Source organism: Triturus cristatus, chromosome 4_2 (genome assembly GCF_964204655.1).
Source record: "Triturus cristatus chromosome 4_2, aTriCri1.1, whole genome shotgun sequence".
NCBI lineage: Eukaryota > Metazoa > Chordata > Amphibia > Caudata > Salamandridae > Triturus > Triturus cristatus.
In genome coordinates this window covers 988,831,498-988,851,868 of record NC_140586.1, presented here as the reverse complement: position 1 = coordinate 988,851,868, position 20,371 = coordinate 988,831,498, and the positions used below count along the sequence as shown (strand labels likewise).

General features: G+C 49.1%; 1 protein-coding gene across 14 annotated transcripts in view; it reads left to right on the top strand.

Annotated features, from left to right (window-relative positions):
- Window positions 1-19,168: 19,168 nt before the first annotated feature.
- Window positions 19,169-20,371, top strand: part of LOC146839233 (uncharacterized) — a 212,097-nt gene continuing 210,894 nt past the window's right edge. For 6 of the 14 annotated variants that reach the window (XR_014960812.1, XM_085603244.1, XM_085603251.1 and 3 more), the window contains exon 1: window positions 19,431-19,627. Coding sequence is in view for 8 of the 14 variants with exons in the window: in XM_085603244.1 (XP_085459370.1) it covers window positions 19,442-19,627 (186 nt within the window). In the remaining 6 variants the exon portion in view is untranslated. Of the gene's footprint in view, window positions 19,285-19,410; window positions 19,628-20,371 lie in introns of those variants that run through there. The other 8 variants (XM_085603237.1, XM_085603241.1, XM_085603242.1 and 5 more) reach the window with 4 other exon arrangements.

Below are 20,371 nucleotides of genomic sequence, written 5' to 3'. Positions count from 1 at the left end.
ACAACCCCTACTAGGGCCTTGTGCTCCCCACAGCAGAACCCAGTGTCAGCCATCTTGTCAGTTCTTTTCCACTGCCTGTGACTACAAACCCCATCGTGCTTTTGGCTACACTCACTTCACCAGCATACCCACTATTCCTTCCTGTCAGTCAGCTTCACTGTGCGGTAGTGTGTTTGTGGTGGCAAAATGTCTGACAGTGTTTATTTCGATTTGTGCCACTGCCTTGCTCTATTTGATGGTAGGTTTGTACATGTTATGACACAGTTATAAGTCACTATGAGATGGCAGGTTTGTGTTTGTCTGACTAGCATACACATCTTGGGATGATAATCTATTGGTTACTGTGGCTTTGCTAATGGTGCATGGTTTCACTGTCCCCTTGACAGTGATGTGTGTGTATTGCCACACAATATTGAGTATATTGGTTGTGTACTCACCAGGCTCTGGTATGTCTGTTAGACCATGAACGCTCTCTGGTGGTAGGATGTCCCGCACCTTCTCCTCCCAGGTCCTGAAGTAGACTGGTTTGGCAGGAGGGCCACCGCCGGTGCACTGATTCAGGGCGTGATCTTTTTCAATGAGTTTCTTGACCCTCCTGTGCACGTCATACCACCTGTTCTGGATATCGTCCTTTGTGCTCCTTGCTGGTGCTTGTGTGTTCACCTTGTCCACAATCCTCGCCCACTTCGTTGTTTTCTGTGACACGGGGATCCTTTGGACCAATGTACCAAACAACTGTGGCTCTACTCTGAGGATTTCATCTACCAGGACTTCTAACTCACTATCTGTGAACTTTGGATTCTTCTTTGGGGGCATGGTGATGGGTGGTGGTGGGGAGTGATGTGTGTGTGAGGGTGCAAGGGAGGGTGGGTGAGTGTCAGTTTTGCTGGGTGTATGTGAGAGTGCTTTTGGAGAGGTGCTAATGGTGTGAAGGTTGTGTGATGGGTGAGTTGTGAGTGTGTCTGTGGTTGCTGTCTGATGGTGTTCTCTGCTGGCTGATCTGTTGAATTTGCAAAGGATCATGGTAGTGATTTGCAGCCTTTATATAGGTGGAGTTGTGGGTTTGTCTTTGTTCCATGTTTTTTTTTAATTGACTTTGTCATTGCTTGTTTGGTCCTTTTTTTTGTATTTTTTTCCTTTGTGTTTTTTAGGCATGAAGGAGACGTTCTTCTGACCGAGACAGACGCTGATGTTGGCTCGTGCGGCTTCTCCGAGTCCTTCACGCTGACTTTCTTCTGTGTTTCATACGCGTCGGTCACGGAGATCTCCATTGCTTCAGGTCCCTGTTTTCTGTGCGTGTCGGTCATGCGGTTTGAGCTCCGTGCGAGTCAGTCTGGTTTCACACGCATTGCATCGTACTGCGCGGGTCGGACATCGCGGGTACGTGTCGGTCGGGTTCATTCCTGGTGCGTGTCGGTTGGTGCGAATCGCGTCCCATTTCCAGGCGAATCACTGGTTTCCGTACGGCTCGGTCGTTTGGCTTGTATTCTGTACGAGTCGGTTATATGTCACAGGCATTGCATCGTACTACACGGGTCGTACTGCGCCTGTACGTGTCGGTCGGACTCTGTTCCCGGTCCGTGTCGGTCAGTTCGATTTCCAACCGGAATCGGAATCGACCCCTAATTATTGTAATAACTTAATAAATTGTGAAAAAACATTTTATAAATTATAAATACATACATACACATACAACAATGATATAAATAAAAATATAAAAAATATATATAACGAATTTAGAAAACATTTTGTTAAATAAATTATACACTACATTAACTAAAACAAAAAATATTGGCTAGCTTACGGGTTAAAATTACTATTCCCACTCCAGAAAGTGCAACAGTAGGGAAAGTGTTGGATAGCGTAGGGGTAAAAATTACTATTCTAACTCCAGAGAATACAACAGTAGGGAAAGTATTGGATAGCGTAGGGGTAAAAATAACTTACTAATAATTAAAATGATATTTTTTACATAAATAATTTAATTATTAAGTAACAATAAATTAATTAACAATACCAATAAATAAGTCATTAACAATTAAATTGATGATACATGCAATTAAATAATAATTATTAACAATTAATTACCAAATAATAATAAAAGTAAAAAAAAATAATTTTCAATTCCAAAAAATAATAATTATTAAAATGCATTTAGCAATTAAGAATACATTATTGATAAATACCAATAAATAATAATTAATGACAATTAATTACCAATCAATAATTAATGAGCACATTAATTTCCCAAACATAAAAATATGAATTAATAAAAAGTTATGACCAATTGATAATTAATTTACAATAAATTAATTATCAATATTCAACAATAAAATAAATAATTACTTCCCACACTATTGCCCTATAAACTCACAACACACGTCAATAATAAATGAATACCCTTAATATAATTACCAATTAATCAATTAATAAAAATTAATTACCAATTAATACAAATTAATTACCAATTAATAATGATTTAACATAAAATTAATTTTCAATACCAATAAATAAAAATAAATCATTACTTAATTACAATTGAATTATTTCTAACCCTATTCCCCTATGAGCCCACAACCCGCTGCAGAACTAAAAAGCAATATTTGCTTAAAAATAATTACTAATTCCTAAAGATTTTAAATTAATTTAATATAATTAAATTAATTCCCACCCTATTCCCCTATAAACCCACAACCCGCTACGGTACTAAAACGCATAATTTACTTTAAAAACAAAATTACTAACATCTAAAAATTTTATACATTTATTCTAAAACTAGTACAATAGTTAACAAAAAATAGAAACACAAACATATAAAATAAATAATAAAATACATACACTAATATCAATATCGATTTTTGCTATCGATATTACTAACTTCGATATTAACAAAAACAATATTTCTTACCTTCAGGTCGATATTCAGGTCGTCGATATCCTTGACTTCGATATTGTGTCCTGTTGGACTTGGCCCTTCTGGCAGGTTCACCCCTGAAACTTTTTGCTTTTTATTGTGACCTGGTGTTAGTGATTTTTGGTTTCTGCGCACTTTACCACTGTGTCCCAGGGTAAAGTGCGTGCGTGTAGTGAGGTTGGCCTGCCCTCCCATAGGAATGCATGGGGGAATGTATGTGTCCCTGGTAGTTCCTGATGCGTGGGGAGTGCAGGTACGAGTTTGGTATGTGCGGACTCGTGTGATGAAATGCTGCGCGATGATGTGTGCGGTGTCCATGTAGCTAGTATGGAAGGGCCACTTCTAGACGCTGGCATGAATGTGCAGTGACTGCCTGTCGCGTGATTGGCTGGCTGAGGTCATGTGATGGGCTAGGGAATCCCCAGAGTCAGGGGGAGTCACCCAGTGGTGAATGGGGAGATCAGCAGCCAGATGGGTGGGAGGAGTACACCTAGGACCTGAATAGGGCTGGGCTTTCCCCACACAATGCTGGCTCCGCCCCCTGTGGTGCGACTGATGACCCTGGACTGTTCTGTGAATAGAGAGAGGGGCTGAGCAAAACAAAGTGCTCAGGAACCAGTTGCATCTGGTTCGCCCCTCCCCTGCACCTTGAAACAAAGATAAACCTGTGTATAAGAAGGGGCTGTGACCCCAAGTAAAATGTTCTCTTTCTGATCCTAACTTGAGGGGGGCCTGCTGCTGCTGGGCGCCAGGAGAGACCGCCACTGGGGACTGCCTCCCTGCTGGAGGGCCCTGTGAGCTGGCCCCTGGGCCCAGTCTTTGCCCCCCTGCTTCTGAAGACCTTTCCTGAGGGACTTTTCCCTGGACCTTGCCCTCCAGCGCTTGGGAAGCGCTAAAACTTGATTTACTGAAGGAAGCGCCTGCATTTGGGGCCAGCAGCGCGGCGCTACAGTAATCTACGAGGGAACCCCGACATAGGGATTCCCCCGCTTTGCCTGTGGGTTGTGGCGGGTGCCCACCCCGCTTATGTGGTTGTTTCTGCCGTTCTGGTTGGCAGGTTTATTGTTCATGGGTGCCCACCCCGCATTTTTGCGTCCTCCGTAGCGGGTGCCCACCCCGCGCTATATTTTTAATAGGGAGAGGGAGCCCACCCCTCATTTCAAATCCCCCGAAGAAGTGCTCGCGATCCGCGGCCCGCCTGGTTGGGGGCGGGGCCTCGCGGACGGAAGCGGAAGGGCCGTGCGGCAGGAAGCGCCACGTTGAGAGACCCAGGCGGCAGCCCACCCCGCACTGGGACTTGCTGGCTGGAGATAGAAAGCAGCCTGTCTGGGGGCTGCCGCGCCCCAGGACCAAGGCGGCGGCCTCCTGAGCAGGGCTCCCGTGTGTGGTGAGAGCCCTGCCGACTTTCAAAGAAGGGACCCGTCCGGAGAGCAGCAACAGGAGCCCTGCGAAACGTGGTGAGTGGGGCTCTGTGTTGTGGTGGTTGGGGGGGTGTCGGGGCACAGTTTCGGTGCCCGCCCCGGAACCGAGTCTCGAGCACTGCGGGCGCAGTGCTCATTTCTCTTTCCCGCTGCCCCGCCTGACAGTGGGCAGCGGCGTGGGGGACCTAGTGGATCTCGGGAGCCTGCGTGGCTCCAGCTTCTGGGGGCATGAGTATTTTGAGCGCTAGGCGCTCCAACCAAGTGGCATTTGTTTTGTAATAAGAGCGGCCCCGGAAGGCAGCGGGCCGCTCGAATGTTGGCCCCCACATTTGCTCAAGAGCCCACGAGGCTCCAACGTATACGGGGGCAGTTCTTTTTGTACTTAGAGCGGCCCCGGAAGGCAGCGGGCCGCTCCAACGTCGGGGGCATTATTTCCCTCAGAGCCAGAGAGGCTCAAACGGGGGCATTTCTTTGGTGTTTTGAGCCCAGCGCGGCTCCAAGGGGGCAGTCTTTTGTTTAGAGCCCAGAGGGGCTCAGGGGACAGTCAGTTGGACAGAGCCTGCAAGGCTCCAGCGTTGGCCCCATCATTGTTCTACAGCTGCCCAGCACTTCGTGGGCAGCTGCTCCGTTTAGGCCCCTGACTCTGCTGGACACAGGGCGTCCTAGCCCCGACAAGGCCGGTTGGCCTAGGGACAGTCACAGGTGGTGACTTATGTGAGTTTGGCTCAATTGTGTTTTCCTGCACTTCTGAATGTGTTTTTATGCGTCATGTGTCATGTGCGTTTACCCCTACCGGTATTGTGATACTTAGGTGGTTGTTTTTCTCCTAGTACAGGTGGTGCTAGTGAGGTCCTGGTTCCCTGCGCAATATTCTCCTAAGGTGGTTAGGGTTGCGTAGGTGGTACTTACCTGTTACCAGTGGTTACTGGTTGTGCGCTACATTTTCTAATTGGTGCTACAGTGATTATATGTGCTATGTTCTAAAGTGATATTTCTACAACGTGCTAGTTCCAAAAGTGCTTATTCCTGACAGTGGTCCATGAGGCCCTGTCCCCTGTATATATAATCCCTTGTAAATTCTGCCCGTGCCTGTTGGCACATTGTAAAGTGTGTGTTTTTATCTAATGTGTTTGGTATAATACAAAGGCTATTTTTATAGAATACCTTGTGTGGAGTTTCTTTTGTGGTGGGTCTTGGGTGTTGTTGCTGGGTGCGCGCGCAAACGCTTTACACATTGCCTCCGGGATAAGCCTGACTGCTCGTGCCAAGCTACCAAGGGGGTGAGCAGGGGTTATCTTTGGCGTGTAACTCCCCAGCCCTGACTAGAGTGGTGGTTTCTGCCTGGCTTTGGCGCAAGCCCTAGCCAACCAGAAATCCCATTTCTAACATGTCCCTACGATATTTCAAACTCGATATTATTGTAGGTCGAAATTAAAAACTCGCTATTTAGACTGTTTATCGTTCAGTTCACGTCCTTAGTCATGGATGAGTTGCTGAGTTCCAGGGGGATCAAGCATAAGAACGCGGCCCTGTACCATCCACAAAGCAATGGTGTGGTGGAAAGGTTTGTCAAGGTTCTTAAAGAGACTCTGCAACAAGCTGTTGCCTGTGGTGAAAGTTGGGAGTTGGCCATGAGGAGGAAGGTTTACGAGTATAGAGTCACTTCTCATTCGTCCACTGGTGAAACTCCCTTTCGTTTATTTAAAGGAAGAGTCCCCAACATGGAGGTCACTCCGTTATGGTTAACGACCTAAAGAACCTCAGTGGATGAAAAGGTGGGTAGTACGGAGGGCTGGAAAGAGAGAAAGAGGTGATGAAAAAAAGAAAGATCTTGTATGATAAAAGGAGGGCTGTGAAGAGAACAGTGGTCGACGTGGGAGACTGGTCAAGATTAAGTCTCCCAGGAAAGGCGGAGGCAGATCCAAATTCAGTCTTCCGTTTAAGGTTATCAAGGTTTTAAAAAATGCAATAAAGACCAGTGACCATAGAATTTGGAATCTAAGTCGAGTGGCGAAGTGCCAGGCTGGTGCCAGTTTTGATACTAGCACCGCAGCTGGTGGGCCGGATTCGGGCTCTGAGGTGGAAGAGCCTGTTGCACGAGAAAGGGGCGCTGGGCTCTACGCTTGAAATCTATTCCCCGATGTTTGCACAATTGTGTTTCTTAAAGTCAGTGCTTTCCCATTTTGCCATGCACCCCAGTTTTCTCCTCGCCTATAAAATCGCTTTGTTGAGTTCTTCAAAGATCGGAACTGCATTCTCTAATATGTTCATAGTTAAGTTTCCTTTTATTTTCTTCAAGTTTAGAATGTGTAAGGGGGAGAAGGTGTGACGTCCTGTGCCATGATATTCTGGAATGTGGGGGTGCTTGCTAGGCGGTGGGCTGGAATAGAGACATTTGTCAGTCGGTCTTAGCTTGATGATGGATGGGGTCTCTGTAGCTGTGATACTTAAATAAACCTTTCTTGACCCCCACCTTATGATCTACTCTGCTTTCTGGGGGGGAAACACTTCCACAGACGTCCATGTGAAATCTAGCAGCGCACAACCCACTGAGCATTCCTGCAGGTGTGGTACTTGATGGCAAAGGGTTATTGTCAGCGGTTTATGCCATGACGCCTAAAACATGGATATTTACAGCACATAATAAAACAATCACAATTTTTGTTCACTTAAAACAACTTAAGCACAGTTCATATAAATACTGCACTTTGCGCATAATCCATGATCTGACGTAAAGTGCAAGTGCAAACGGATGACGTACATCACTCTTAAAACCAATCAATTAGATCGAGCGGTCATTAGATCTTACAAAGCGTACCAGCTAACAAGCGCGTACCTAGGTGCAGATACCGGCGTCTCCGTCTGCTTGTTGCCTGCTCAGAGCAAGTAAACCTGCTAGGAAGCCTGAGAGCCGTCTTATAAACAATTTGATATTTGATATTTCTGCATTGGTAGAGCGCCAGGTTACACCCACTAGGGTGTCCCCGCGCTATTTCAAAATTACTGCGACTTCGGGAAATGGTACCTCACAGATTCATGCACAATTCGTCCTTATTGGATGAAGAGCCACGTTTTTAATTTTTTTCGGAAGAGTTTCTCTGATGGTTCTTCCCGGGGGAACAAAGGTAGGTAGGGAGTTCCAGCTTTTTGCCGCCAAGTAGCCAAAAAAGTTGGCACCCATACGTGCCTAATTCTCTGGACTGTCACCAAATGGGTCCCGGTGGATCTCAGTTGCCTTACTGTTTTGTATGGAGTCATAAGGTCACTGAGGTACATTGCACATCTGCCCTGCAAGATGCGATGCCCGATGCATAGTGTCTTGAATATAACTCGTTTCTGGATAGGCAACCAATGTAGTGTCTTTAATGCATTCTTCGAGGGTGGTCTTCTCGGCAGATTCAGAACCAGGTGGGCCGCTGCGTTCTAAACGGATTGTAGCTTCTGGAGTCCTTTTTTGTTAGCACCTAGATACAACAGATTTCCATAATCTAATCTTGATGTAACGAGCGCACGGGTCAGGGTTTTACTTGCCGCAAGAGGTAAAATATCTAGGGTTTTCCTTAATACTCTGAGGATTCCGAAACACCTGCCAGCAACTCTCTTGATCTGGGTCCCAAAGGATAGTCTAGCGCCTATCCATACCCCCAAGTTCTTTACCTCAGTCTTAGGGGTGGGGAACTGTCCTAAGCTTGCTGGCCACCATGCCGATGACCAGATGGATGGAGTGTTCCCGACTATCAATATTTCCGTCATACTGCCGTTTAGTCTCAGGCAGTTATCTGTCATCCACCCGGCTAAATCTTTCAGGCATTCTGCAAAGCTACTGGCAGCTCGTGCCGAATTGTGAGCTAAGGTGACCATAGGCTGTGTGTCATCTGCGTACGACACTATTGTGACACTGTGTGTCTCCACAATTTCGGCCAAGGGGGCGACATATAGATTAAACAACGTATGGCTCAAGATTGAACCCTGTGGTACCCCCTCTGTTAACTTAATGTGTTTAGAGGTGTACGTAGATTGTGACACCTGAAAACTGCGACTGTGCAGATAAGAGGCCAACCAGATCAGGGCAACCCCGTTCACACCTCGCCTTCTGAGTCAGTGCACTAACAGCTCATGAGACACCGCATCGAACGCTGCGCTGAGGTCTAAGAGAACCAGCGCAGTCATCAGGCCTTCATCCACTCTCTTACATACTGACTCCGTAGCATAAAGCAGTGTTGTCTCAGTTGAGTAGGTTGATCTAAAGCCTGATTGTGTGGGATGAAATAGGTCATGTTTCTTAATGTGTGCCCCTAGCTGTATATTGACCACTTTTTCAGCTATTTTTGAAAAGTAAGGGAGCAGTGAGACCGGTCGTAGGTTTTCCATTACATTCCCGTCAGCTGTCGTTTTTTTTTCAGTTGGCGGACAGTGGCTCGCTTCCATATCAGGTACCTTCCCTTCTCTGAAGGAGGTCTCTAACAGCTGTTGGATGCAGGGTCGTATCGTCACTAGTCCTGCACAGATGACCTTAGGTGTAGATGGGTCTTTCGGAGAGCCTGATTTTATACTCAGTGGTGTCTTTCCCAGCTGTCCTAGAGAAGGCGGAGAGAATTGGGAAATGCTGTTCCCCCCAACTCCTTTGTTTGTTCCTTGTGGCTTATGTGTCCATTTCGAGCATTTGCCGGAAGAGTGTCATAAATCTTGGATACTTTTCAGCAAAGAAATCTGCGATTTTGTTGCATAATTCTTCTGAACAAGGGGCTGGTGCTACTATTCTTTCCAGTGAGGATAGTTCTTTAAAGATGCCAAATAATTCTCTAGATGAGATGTCTGCTGTTTCAATTCTCCCCGTGGAGTAAGCAGCACGTGTTTTCTTTATAAGTGCGTGATACTGTCTCAGCTTCAGTTTATGTAACCAGTTCTCGGGTTGCCTTATTCATCAGTTCCGGGTTAATCTATTGCTCTACCCTACAAGTGGATGTTTGAATGTTCTTAACGTGCTTGAACCAGGGTGAACTATTGTAATTCCTGCATCGTCGCAGTTCCTGTGGGACCATTCTATATGATGCAAAGGATAGATTCGACCACACTGGCACCCGGTGTCTGACGGGGTGAGATCCTCCGATGAACCCCAGCTCAGCTCTTAATGCTGCCATTGGGGTGCCAGGACCCAGGTTCAGTACACGTCACAAGAAGATGTTTCTCAGTTTATGAAGAGCCTAAACTTTCGTAAAATCCCACAGTTCAGCCCCATAAGAGCAGGCCACCCGTGCATTTGTCTTGAATGCGTCAGTACTAGTTTTACAGGTCTCTTGCTGCTTGAGTTAGCCAAATATAGAATTGTGGCGTCAAGTTTGTTTCCGACTTCACCAGATGAGCTTTCCAGTATAAATGGCCATCCATACGTATGCCGTGGTAGCCATGTTTTAACTCGCTTAGTTGGTTTACCATAGACCCTGAATGTCAACAATAACTTTGATTTAGGATTAATTATAATATTTTCTCCTCTGTATTGATTATTAACTTCTGTTCCTTACAGAATATCTCGAAGCCTTCCAAAAGTTGATGCATTGATTTTTCAGTACGCACTAATATTACTGCATCATCTGCAAACAGAATATTCTCCTTCTCCAATATCAGAACATGGAGACCAAGATCCCCGAGAGATGTGAATGTTAAATGAAGCCGGAGCAAGTCCGCAACCCTGCCCAGCGCCAATGTTTATTTCAAACTTCTCGGTGCATTCTCCTTTTACACCGAATCTTACTCTGGAATGATTGCTTCGGTGCTTCTCGGCGCATTCTCCTTTTACACCGAATCTTACTCTGGAATGATTGCCGCGGGGCAGATCCTTTCGGATACTCAAATAGTTGCTTAGGGACCTCCTTCCTCCAGAAGACTCCGAAGGACGGAGCGGCGATGGAATAGAATGCTGTTTTTAGGTCTCTGAAGACCAGGAAGAGCGGGGAGTTTCAGGGACACGTACTTCATACAGATCATGTACAACCTCAGAGCCGGGTCGATTCTACTTTGGCCTTTTCAGGATCCGGCCTGAGGGTGGAGAGAATATTGTTCTCCTCTGTCCAGGTCTCGAGTCGTGACTGTAAGAGTTTCCAAAGATTTTCCAGATGTTGTCAAGTAAGGAAATAAGCCGATAGTTGGAGGGGTCATCTCTACCCACTTTCTTGTGAATCCCCACAGTTATGGAAGACTTCCGTGATTCTGGAACCACACCTAGGGGGCTTATTTATGGGCCCTTGCATCAGTTTTGCGCTGCCGGTGCGTCACTTTTTGTGACACACCAGCAGCTTAAAAAATGTGCCTTGTTGCACAATTATTACAAAGGGACGCATCTAGGCAGATGCGTCACTTTCTAAACCCCTGCGCCACATTATACCTGCGCCAGGTATAATGTGTGCAAGGGGGTGTTTCCATGCAAGAAAGGGTCACAGAACTGATGCAGTGAAATTTATAAGATTTCACTGTGCCACTTCTAGGACGCAAATGCGTCAATATCTTATGCCTGCCTTACAGCGGGCGTAAGACTGACGCAGGCACATTTCACATGGAACTTGCCCATGTGAAATGACCCATTGATGGAGTTGCGTCACTTTTGTGACACACTCCAGCAATGCGTCATTACAGCGCCTACAGATACGCCAGAAATACTGATGTATCTGTAACTCCTTGCGAAATGATGCATCATACTGTAAATATGACGCATCATTGGTGTCGCAAGGAGGGCGCAATGACAAGTGACGCATCGCTGTTTTCTCGCAGCGATGCGTCACTTTTCATAAATGAGGCCCCAAGAGTCATTACGGAGTTAAATAACGTGTTAAAGACCCTGAAGCACTGACCGTCTGAACTGGCCATCCCTCCTCTCCTCTGAATCCATGCAGTAACGCTTAGCGAAGATGTGGAGCAGGGAAGCCCATGTCACCGCACAGTAAATCTCAGCCACAGGAACACCCCAGACAAGTGCTGAGCAGAGGACTCTGCTCTGAGGGACTGAGCGCAGATTCCCTCAGTCAGTTCCTTTGTGAAGCACAAGATGATGCAATGAGATGAGGTCCTCTTCTGGGCAGAGGTGCCCTTCTTGCAGCCTCTACAGTCTGCACCTAGGGTCAGTATACAAATAGACTTCCTTTTGGGGCTCTAACTGATGAGATCTCACCTCCTTTGGGGTAGAAGAGGGGAAGGGTGACAGATCGTCTCTGATGGAAAGAGGTCACCACCTTGGGAAGGAGAGGTGATGAAGTCCTCCAGGAAGACGCATGTGAAGGGCGGCCGCACGCTCGGTGCCTGTAACTCACTGATGCGCCGCAACGAAGCGATGCTATGAAGAGAAGGAAGCTATGCCCAAACTGCTAGACCAGGAACCTGGGGCAACAGCAGATAACAAGCAACAACGCTTCGCTGTAGACTGATTTCTGAAAAATACCAACTCGATGACTGTGTGGATGCGGCACTCTCCACGAGCGGTCCATTTACCAGAAATGTACAGTTTTAGCATTTGCTGATTTGACTTCGACAATTTGGAAAATACAGTTGAAAAGCAACGATCGAACAATCACACTTGATTCAATCTATTCACAGAATTTAGCAAATTACATCAGCTATAATCATGATATAAAGTGCTCAAGAAGTGAACAGGTGCGCATGTGAATAAATAAGTGAGCGGTGCATCGAGACAAAGTGAAGACGTATGACTCCACTCCTCGAGTGACTTCCAGGCGCTATAGACACTCCATTTCATTCTATGGACTGTAAACTGTCTTGGTTCATAATAAGTCTATAGCAAAGCATTGTTGTTTGTTGTATATCATCAAAATAATAGCAACAAAAAACAGCGTACAATATCAGTAACCATGGCTGGTAATCGTGGAGGGGCTCAGAAATGTGAAAACAAGTCCATTAATGCATAAGAAAGGGAATAGGTGCAAAGATATGTGCCAGTCCCTTCAAAAATCTGACTATGATCGGAGATTGCATGAGGCATGCTGGACAGGGAAGCAATGTATCCTTCGACTACTGCACAACTCTGCAGGACCAGCGACAGAGCACAATGGAAACCTTCTGAAAGGAGTGCCATCGAAGGGTCCATGGTATGATCAACACGCCAGACGATGTATGAGTTTTATCTTCCAGAAGAGACTGACTAGGTGGAGGGGCAACAAGCTGATAAAATTACATTGACCACCTCCATTGGCAGCTGGAAGGAGCTCCGATGCCCCTCTCAATCTCTAGAAATAAATGTGGAGGCTCTGCAGGGTGAGGCGCGGGTCTCGTCCCCTCAATCTGTAGATATTAAGGTGGAGGCTCTGCAGGGCGAGGTGCGGGTCCCGTCCCTCTCAATCTCCAGACATGAAGGTGGAGGCTCTGTAGGGTGAGGCGCGGGTCTCGTCCCCTCAATCTCCAGACATGAAGGTGGAGGCTCTGCAGGGCGAGGTGCGGGTCTCGCCCCCTCAATCTCCAGACATGAAGGTGGAGGCTCTGGAGGCGAGGCGCGGGTCCTGCCCCCCCAATTGTGAAAGAAGGTCCACTCTGAGAGGCAGATGTAGCGGGTGGCACAAGGAGAGGCGCAGACGGTCCACGTACCACACACTTCTGACCAGTGATGGGTGGTAAGAATGGCTTCAGACAAGTCATGGTGAATATTCCTGACAGCTGGAGGATTTTAAGGATATGGGAAGAAAGGTGTAGTAAAGCGGAAAACTCCACCTCAACCGAAATTTGTCCCCCAACATTTCCCATAGTGTAAACTGGAGGGCACAGAGTTGTGGACAATGGGTGTTATCACAAGTTGCAAATCGGTCAACCTGAGGGGGGTCCCACAGAGCTAACATGTTCTGCACCAGAATCCAAGAGGAGATGGCGCTCGTGGTTGGCAAGATGAACCCAACTCAGGCTGAGGGCAGAACAGATGGCTGGCACCTAGCCAGGTCCCATGCTGGTGCAAGTAGAACCCAGAGACTGGCACTTTTGCGCCACCGGAACTTCACTTTTTTGATGTTCCAGTGGCGCAATGTGCCACTGCATATTTATAAGGCCACGTAAAGTCACTTTACATGGCTTTTCATGGCCTTATAAATATGTGCCCCTTTCACGCAGAGCACAGCATGAAACGGGCGTTCCATGGGTGTTACTGTGGGTGTTCCCACACAACACTCATGAAACCTGACCCATTCCCAGATTTACGAGAGCTTGTGAACCTGGGAATACGTCCAAATCTAACGCCACCCCAGGGGTGGCGTTAGGGAGGCACAACAAGGATATTTTTATTTTATTTCTCCTTGTGCTTTCCTTTTCTATGTGTGCTGCAGCTCTTGTGATTGACTTTGTGCAGGAAGGTCTCCCTTCCTGCACAAAATCAATCACCCCGCAACACAGGCACCCTTGCATTGCACCATGGCGAAAGGGTGCCTGTATTGGCGCATGAGCCATACCACCCGTAGGACCATGAGACCGCCATGAGCCATACCACCCGTAGGATCATGAGACCACCATGAGCCTTACCAGATTACCCCACCCATAGGATCATGAGACCACCATGAGCCAGACCAGATTACCCCCCACCTGTAGGATCATGAGACCACAATGAGCCAGACCAGATTACCCCACCCGTAGGATCATGATACCACAATGAGCCAGATCAGATTACCCCACCAGTAGGATCATGAGACTGCCATGAGCCAGACCCCCCGTAGGATCATGAGACCACCATGAGCCAGATGAGATTACCCCACCCGTAGGATCATGAGACCACAATGAGCCAGATCAGATTACCCCACCCGTAGGATCATGAGACCACCATGAGCCAGACCAGATTACCCCACCCATAAAACCATGAGACCACCATGAGCGAGACCAGATTACCCCCCCACCCACCCGCAGGGTCATGAGACTACCATGAGCCAGACCAGATTATCCCCTCACCTGTAGGATCATGAGACCACCATGAGCCAGACCAGATTACCCCACCCGTAGGAACATGAGACCACCATGAGCCAGACCTGATTACCCCACCCGTAGGATCATGAGACCACCATGAGCCTTACCAGATTACCCCACCCATCGGATCATGAGACCACCATGAGTCAGACCAGATTACCCCACCCGTAGGATCATTAGGCCACCATGAGACAGACCAGATTACCCCACCCATAAAATCATGAGACCACCATGAGCCAGAATAGATTACCCCCGACCCTCAGGGTCATGAGACCACCATGAGCCAGACCAGATTACCCCCCCACCTGTAGGATGATGAGACCACCATGAGCCAGACCAGATTACCCCACCCGTAGGATCATGAGACCACCATGATCCAGACCTGATTACCCCCCACCCGTAGGATCATGAGACCACCATGAGCCAGACCATATTAGCCCACTTGCAGGATCATGAGACCACCGTGAGCCAGACCAGATTACCTCCCTCCCGTAGGATCATGAGACCACCATGAGTCAGATCAGATTACCCCACCCATAGGATCATGAGACCACCATGAGCCAGACCAGATTACCCCCCACCCGTAGGATCATGAGACCACCATGAGCCAGACCAGATTACCCCACTCGTGGGATCTTGAGACCACCATGAGCCAGACCAAATTACCCCCCCACCCAAAGGATCATGAGACCACCATGAGCCAGACCAGATTACCCCACCCCTAGGACCATGAGACCACCATGAGCCAGACCAGATTACCCCCCCACTCATAGGGTCAAGAGACCACTATGAGCCAGAACAGATTACCCCACCCGTGGATCATGATACCACCATGAACAAGACCAGATTACCCCACCCATAGAATCATGAGACCACCATGAGCCAGATCAGATTACCACACCCGTAGGATCATGAGACCACCATGAGCCAATCCAGATTACCCCACCTGTAGGATCATGAGAGCACCATGAGCCAGACCAGATTACCCCACTCGTAGGATCATGAGACCACCGTGAGGCAGACCAGATTCCCCCCCCCCTTCCGTAGGATCATGATACCACCGTGAGCTGGACCAGATTACCCCCCCATAGGATCATGAGACCACCGTGAGCCAGACCAGATTACACCCCTCCCGTAGGATCATGAGACCACCATTAGCCAGACCAGATTACCCCCCTCCCGTAGGATCATGAGACCACCATGAGCCAGACCAGATTACCCCCCTCCTGTAGGATCATGAGACCACCTGAGCCAGACCAGATTATCCGCCCTCCCGTAGGATCATGAGAACACACCAGATTACCTCCCCACCCGTAGGATCATGAGACCACCATGAGCCGGACCAGATTAACCCCCAACCGTAGGATCATGAGACCACCATGAGCCAGACCAGATTACCCCCTGCCATAGGATCATGAGACCACCATGAGCTGGTGCAGATTACCCCCCTCCTGTTGGATCATGAGACCACCATGAGCCAGACTAGATTCCCCCCCACTCGTAGGATCATGAGACCACCATGAGACAGTCCTGATTACCCTCCTCCCCACCCGTAGGATCATGAGACCACCATAGCGTTTGAGCAAGAAGCAACTGCTAAAACGCAGACATTTGCTGTATCAAAAGTCCACAGTGATGGTTCGACGAGATACGGTCATGGAGTGACTCGCGCGTATTCTCTTCCTCTAGAATTCTCTTTTTCGTGTTTTCTTTCTTTCATTCTTCTCCTTCCTGTCTGTTTTTCTTCTTCCCCCCACCCCGCCCGATGGCCCTAAATTCTTTCATTTGTCAACCAAGGGGTAAGATGTTGATTAGAGCTTAATTTCAGCCGGTGATCGCAGGTGGGGCCCATCAGCACTCTCTTTTTGGGGGACAGCACTTATTTATCCTCATCAGACGTTGACCCATAACGAGGGAGTGAAATACACACGAGGGGGAAGAAAGAGGAAGAGAAAGATTAAAAAAGTGACAAAGGGAGAAAGCAGGGACCTACAAGAGTGAGATAAATGAGCAGAGAGCGTCTGGGGGTGGATTAAAGAGCCACGAGGTGGAATCAAGACTGCGCAGCCTTGGTATTCAGCACCCGACAGCGCCGGCTGTGTGCTTCTGAGCACAACTTTGGGTCCGGCTCTCATTCTTTTACAAATTAAGCACCGGTTGTAGTAGTGTACAGCGCAGGGCAGCAGGACCCTGCAGTAACAGAGAGTTGTCCCTTCCCAGACACCTGGACATTACTACTGCTGAGGGGGGAGGGAACAGAAAGGAGGGGGATTATTTAAATGAGAAGAAGTGACTCCCCACTCCAGTGGTAGTGATATAGGACTCTGTGGTGCCAGCGGCTCCTGCCTCCGCGTGGTCCTTGCTACCTGGGCAGGACTGGGAACCAGCAGTGACCCTGGCAAAAATGCACTCTTCAGCTTCTTGTGCAATCTCTCTCTCTCACTTTTCATCCATCCATCTATCCATCCATCCACCCATCCCACCCATCCATCCATCTACTCATCCACCCATCCATCCATCCATCCCTCTACCCATAAATCCACACACACATCCACCCACCCATCCATCTATCCAACCATCCATCCACCCATCCATCTACCCACACATCCATCCACCTACCAACCATTCATCCACACACATATCCACCCACCCACCCATCCATTCATTTATCCATCCACCCACCCATCCATCTACCCATCCATCCACCCACACATCCATCCACCCACCCATCCATCCATCCATCCACCCACCCATCCATCTACCCATCCATCCACCCACCCATCCATCCACCCACCCATCCATCTATCCACCCACCCATCCATCTATCCACCCACCCAAAACATTAATCTGCCCATCCATCCATCTATCCATCCACTCACACATACACCCACACATCTATCCATCAATCCACCCATCCATCCACCCACCAACACATCCATCTATCCATCCATCCATCTACCCATCCACCCATCCTACCCATCCATCTACCCATAAATCAACCCACACATCCATCCATCCATCTAACCATCCATCCACCCACCTATCCATTCATCCACCATCCATTCATCTATCCATCCATCCACCCACCCATCCATCCACCCACCCATCTACCCATCCATCCACTCACACATCCATCGACCCACACTTCCATACACTCACCTAGTCATCCACCCACCTATCCATCCATCCACCATTGATCCATTCATCTATCGAATCCACCCACACGTCCATCTACCCATCCATCCATTTTCCATCCATCTACCCATCCATCATCTATCCATCCACCCACACATCCACCCACCCATCCATCCATCCATCAGTCCACCCATCCATCCATCTACCCATGAATCAACCCACACACTCACTCACCCATTCACCCACCCATCCATCCATCTAACCATCCATTGACACATACATCTATTCACCCATCCATCCATCCACCATTCATTCATTTATCCATCCACCCACCCATCCATCTATCCATCCATCCACCCACCCATCTATCCACCCACCCATCCATTCATCTATCCATCCACCCAAAACATCCATCTGCCCATCCATCCATCTACCCATCCATCTACCTATCCATCCACCCACACATCCACCCACCCATCCGTCCATCCATCCATCCATCAATCCACCTATCCATCCACCCACTGACACATCCACCCATCCATCCACCCACCCATCAATCCATCCATCTGTCCATCCATCCACATTCCACTCACCCATCTGTCCAGCCATCCACCCACAGATCCATCCATCACCCATCCGTCAATCCATGTACCCACACATCCATCCATCCATCCATCCATCCATCCATCCATCCATCCATCCATCTATCCATCTATCCATCCATCCATCCACATCCATCTGTCTGTCCATCCATCCACCCACACATCCATCCATCCAACAACCCACACATACATCCATCCCACCTATCCATCCATCCGTCCATCCACACATCCATCCACCCATCCATCCGTTCATCCATCCACCCACACATCCAAAATCCATCCGTCCATCTACCCACCCATCTATGCATCCATCCATCCTACTCCACTTCTTTCCTCCCTCTCTGATCGCTGTCTCTCTACCTCTCCTCCCTCTGTTTCACCCTCTCCCTCCTCCTAGAGTCGTTTTAAGGCCGTGGCAAAGTGGGCTCTGGCCCCGGGCCCCAGCCTTTCAGGGGCCCCTGATAGACCTGGCTCTGTTCTCCACACAGCCCTGCCCTGATGACCTTGAATGGTTTTTAAACACAGTTTGGTTTCATATATTATTATTACAGGTGGGTGTCAGGGATTGTGCGCAGTGACGTCAGTGAGCTGCTGCTGAGTCATTGGACACACTTTAGAGTCTAGAGCAGTCTGATTGGATCATGAATTCACAACGCTTCTGAGCAGGGGCCCCAAAATGTTCGGTCCAGGGCCCCCACAATCCTTAAGATGTCCCAGCCTCCCCCTTCCCCTTCCTCTCTTTCCATCCATACATCTAACGCCTCACCCCCAACCCCACAAGCAGAAGCAGAGGGGCCCTCCCACATGAAGCAGGGGACCCCTCCCACAAGGAAAAAGACCGGGGCCCCTCCCACAAGGAGAAGCAATGGCGCCCCTCCCACATAGAATACATTCTTGTATTTTTTTTAGGATGTTTATAAAGCGTGAACGAGGCCGGGGGGAGTCGAGGCGCCTCGTATTAAACATTATCACAAGTTGTGCACAAAAAGAGATACACACAGTATAACACCCCTAGAGGTGCAGACATCAGTAGTGGGGTACAGTGGGGTGCAGTGTCAGCTGCACAAGACACGATCATCACCACAAGTGAAATACCCCATGAAATCTGCCCCCTCTAGGAGAGGACACTTCCGGGTTAAAGGTCACTCTTTGGGGACGGATCGCTGAGGGGGGGCAGCAGCATCACCGGAACCAGGTACCGGGGCTGAAAGATGCGAAATGGATCAGGACATTTCCCTCATTTCCCTTATTCTGAGGGATGAACACGTGCCTCGTGAGTAGCGCCTCGTGTCTGTTGTGTGGTATTAAAGCGCCTCGGTCCGAGCCACAGTCCTGCCCCCTGCGCCTATGGGCAGGTCCAGGGGAGCAGTGTCTCTCTTCGGGGCCTGTGCATAGCGCACGGAGGCTCAAGGCGGAGTCAGAGGCGCTGTATGGGGTGGAATGAACTCTGGGCTCCTCTGTCCTTAATGAGAATCCTTCACGGAGAGCTCCTGAGAGAAGCACCGAGAGGCCTGTCCAGGGGTGCAGAGGAGGTGAGGCCTGTCCAGGGGTTCAGAGGAGGAGAGGCCTGTCGAGGGGTGCAGAGGAGGAGAGGCCTGTCCAGGGGTGCAGAGGAGGTGAGGCTTGTCCAGGGGAGTGCAGAGGAGCTGAGACCTGTCCAGGGGTGCAGAGGAAGTGAGGCCTGTCCAGGGGTGCAGAAGAGGTGAGGCCTGTCCAGGGGTGCAGAGGAGGTGAGGCCTGTCCAGGGGTACAGAGGAGGTGAGTCCTGTCCAGGTGCAGAGGAGGTGAGGCCTGTCCAGGGGTGCAGAGAAGGTGAGGCCTGTCAAAGAGCAGAGGAGGTGAGGCCTGTCCAGGGGTACAGAGGAGGAGAGGCCTGTCCAGGGGTGCAGAGGAGGTGAGGCCTGTCCAAGAGCAGAGAAGGTGAGGCCTGTCAAAGAGCAGAGGAGGAGAGGCCTGTCCAGGGGTGCAGACGAGGTGAGGCCTGTCCAGGGGTGCAGAAGAGGAGAGGGCTGTCCAGGGGTGCTTAGGAGGAGAGGCCTGTCCAGGGGTGCTTAGGAGGAGAGGCCTGTCCAGGGGTGCTTAGGAGGAGAGGCCTGTCCAGGGGATGCAGAGGAGGTGAGGCCTGTCCAGGGATGCAGAGGAGGAGAGGCCTGTCCAGGGATGCAGAGTAGGTGAGGCCTGTCTAGGGGTGCAGAGGAGGAGAGGCCCGTCCAGGGGGTGCAGAGGAGGTGAGGCCTGTCCAGGGATGCAGAGGAGGTCCTCAGCATGCAGCCAATCAGAGAGTTTTAGCCAACATTACTTCCAGATGTCTGCTCCAGTAGTCACGGCTGTTCTAACTCTAAGGATCAGCCTGTCTCTCT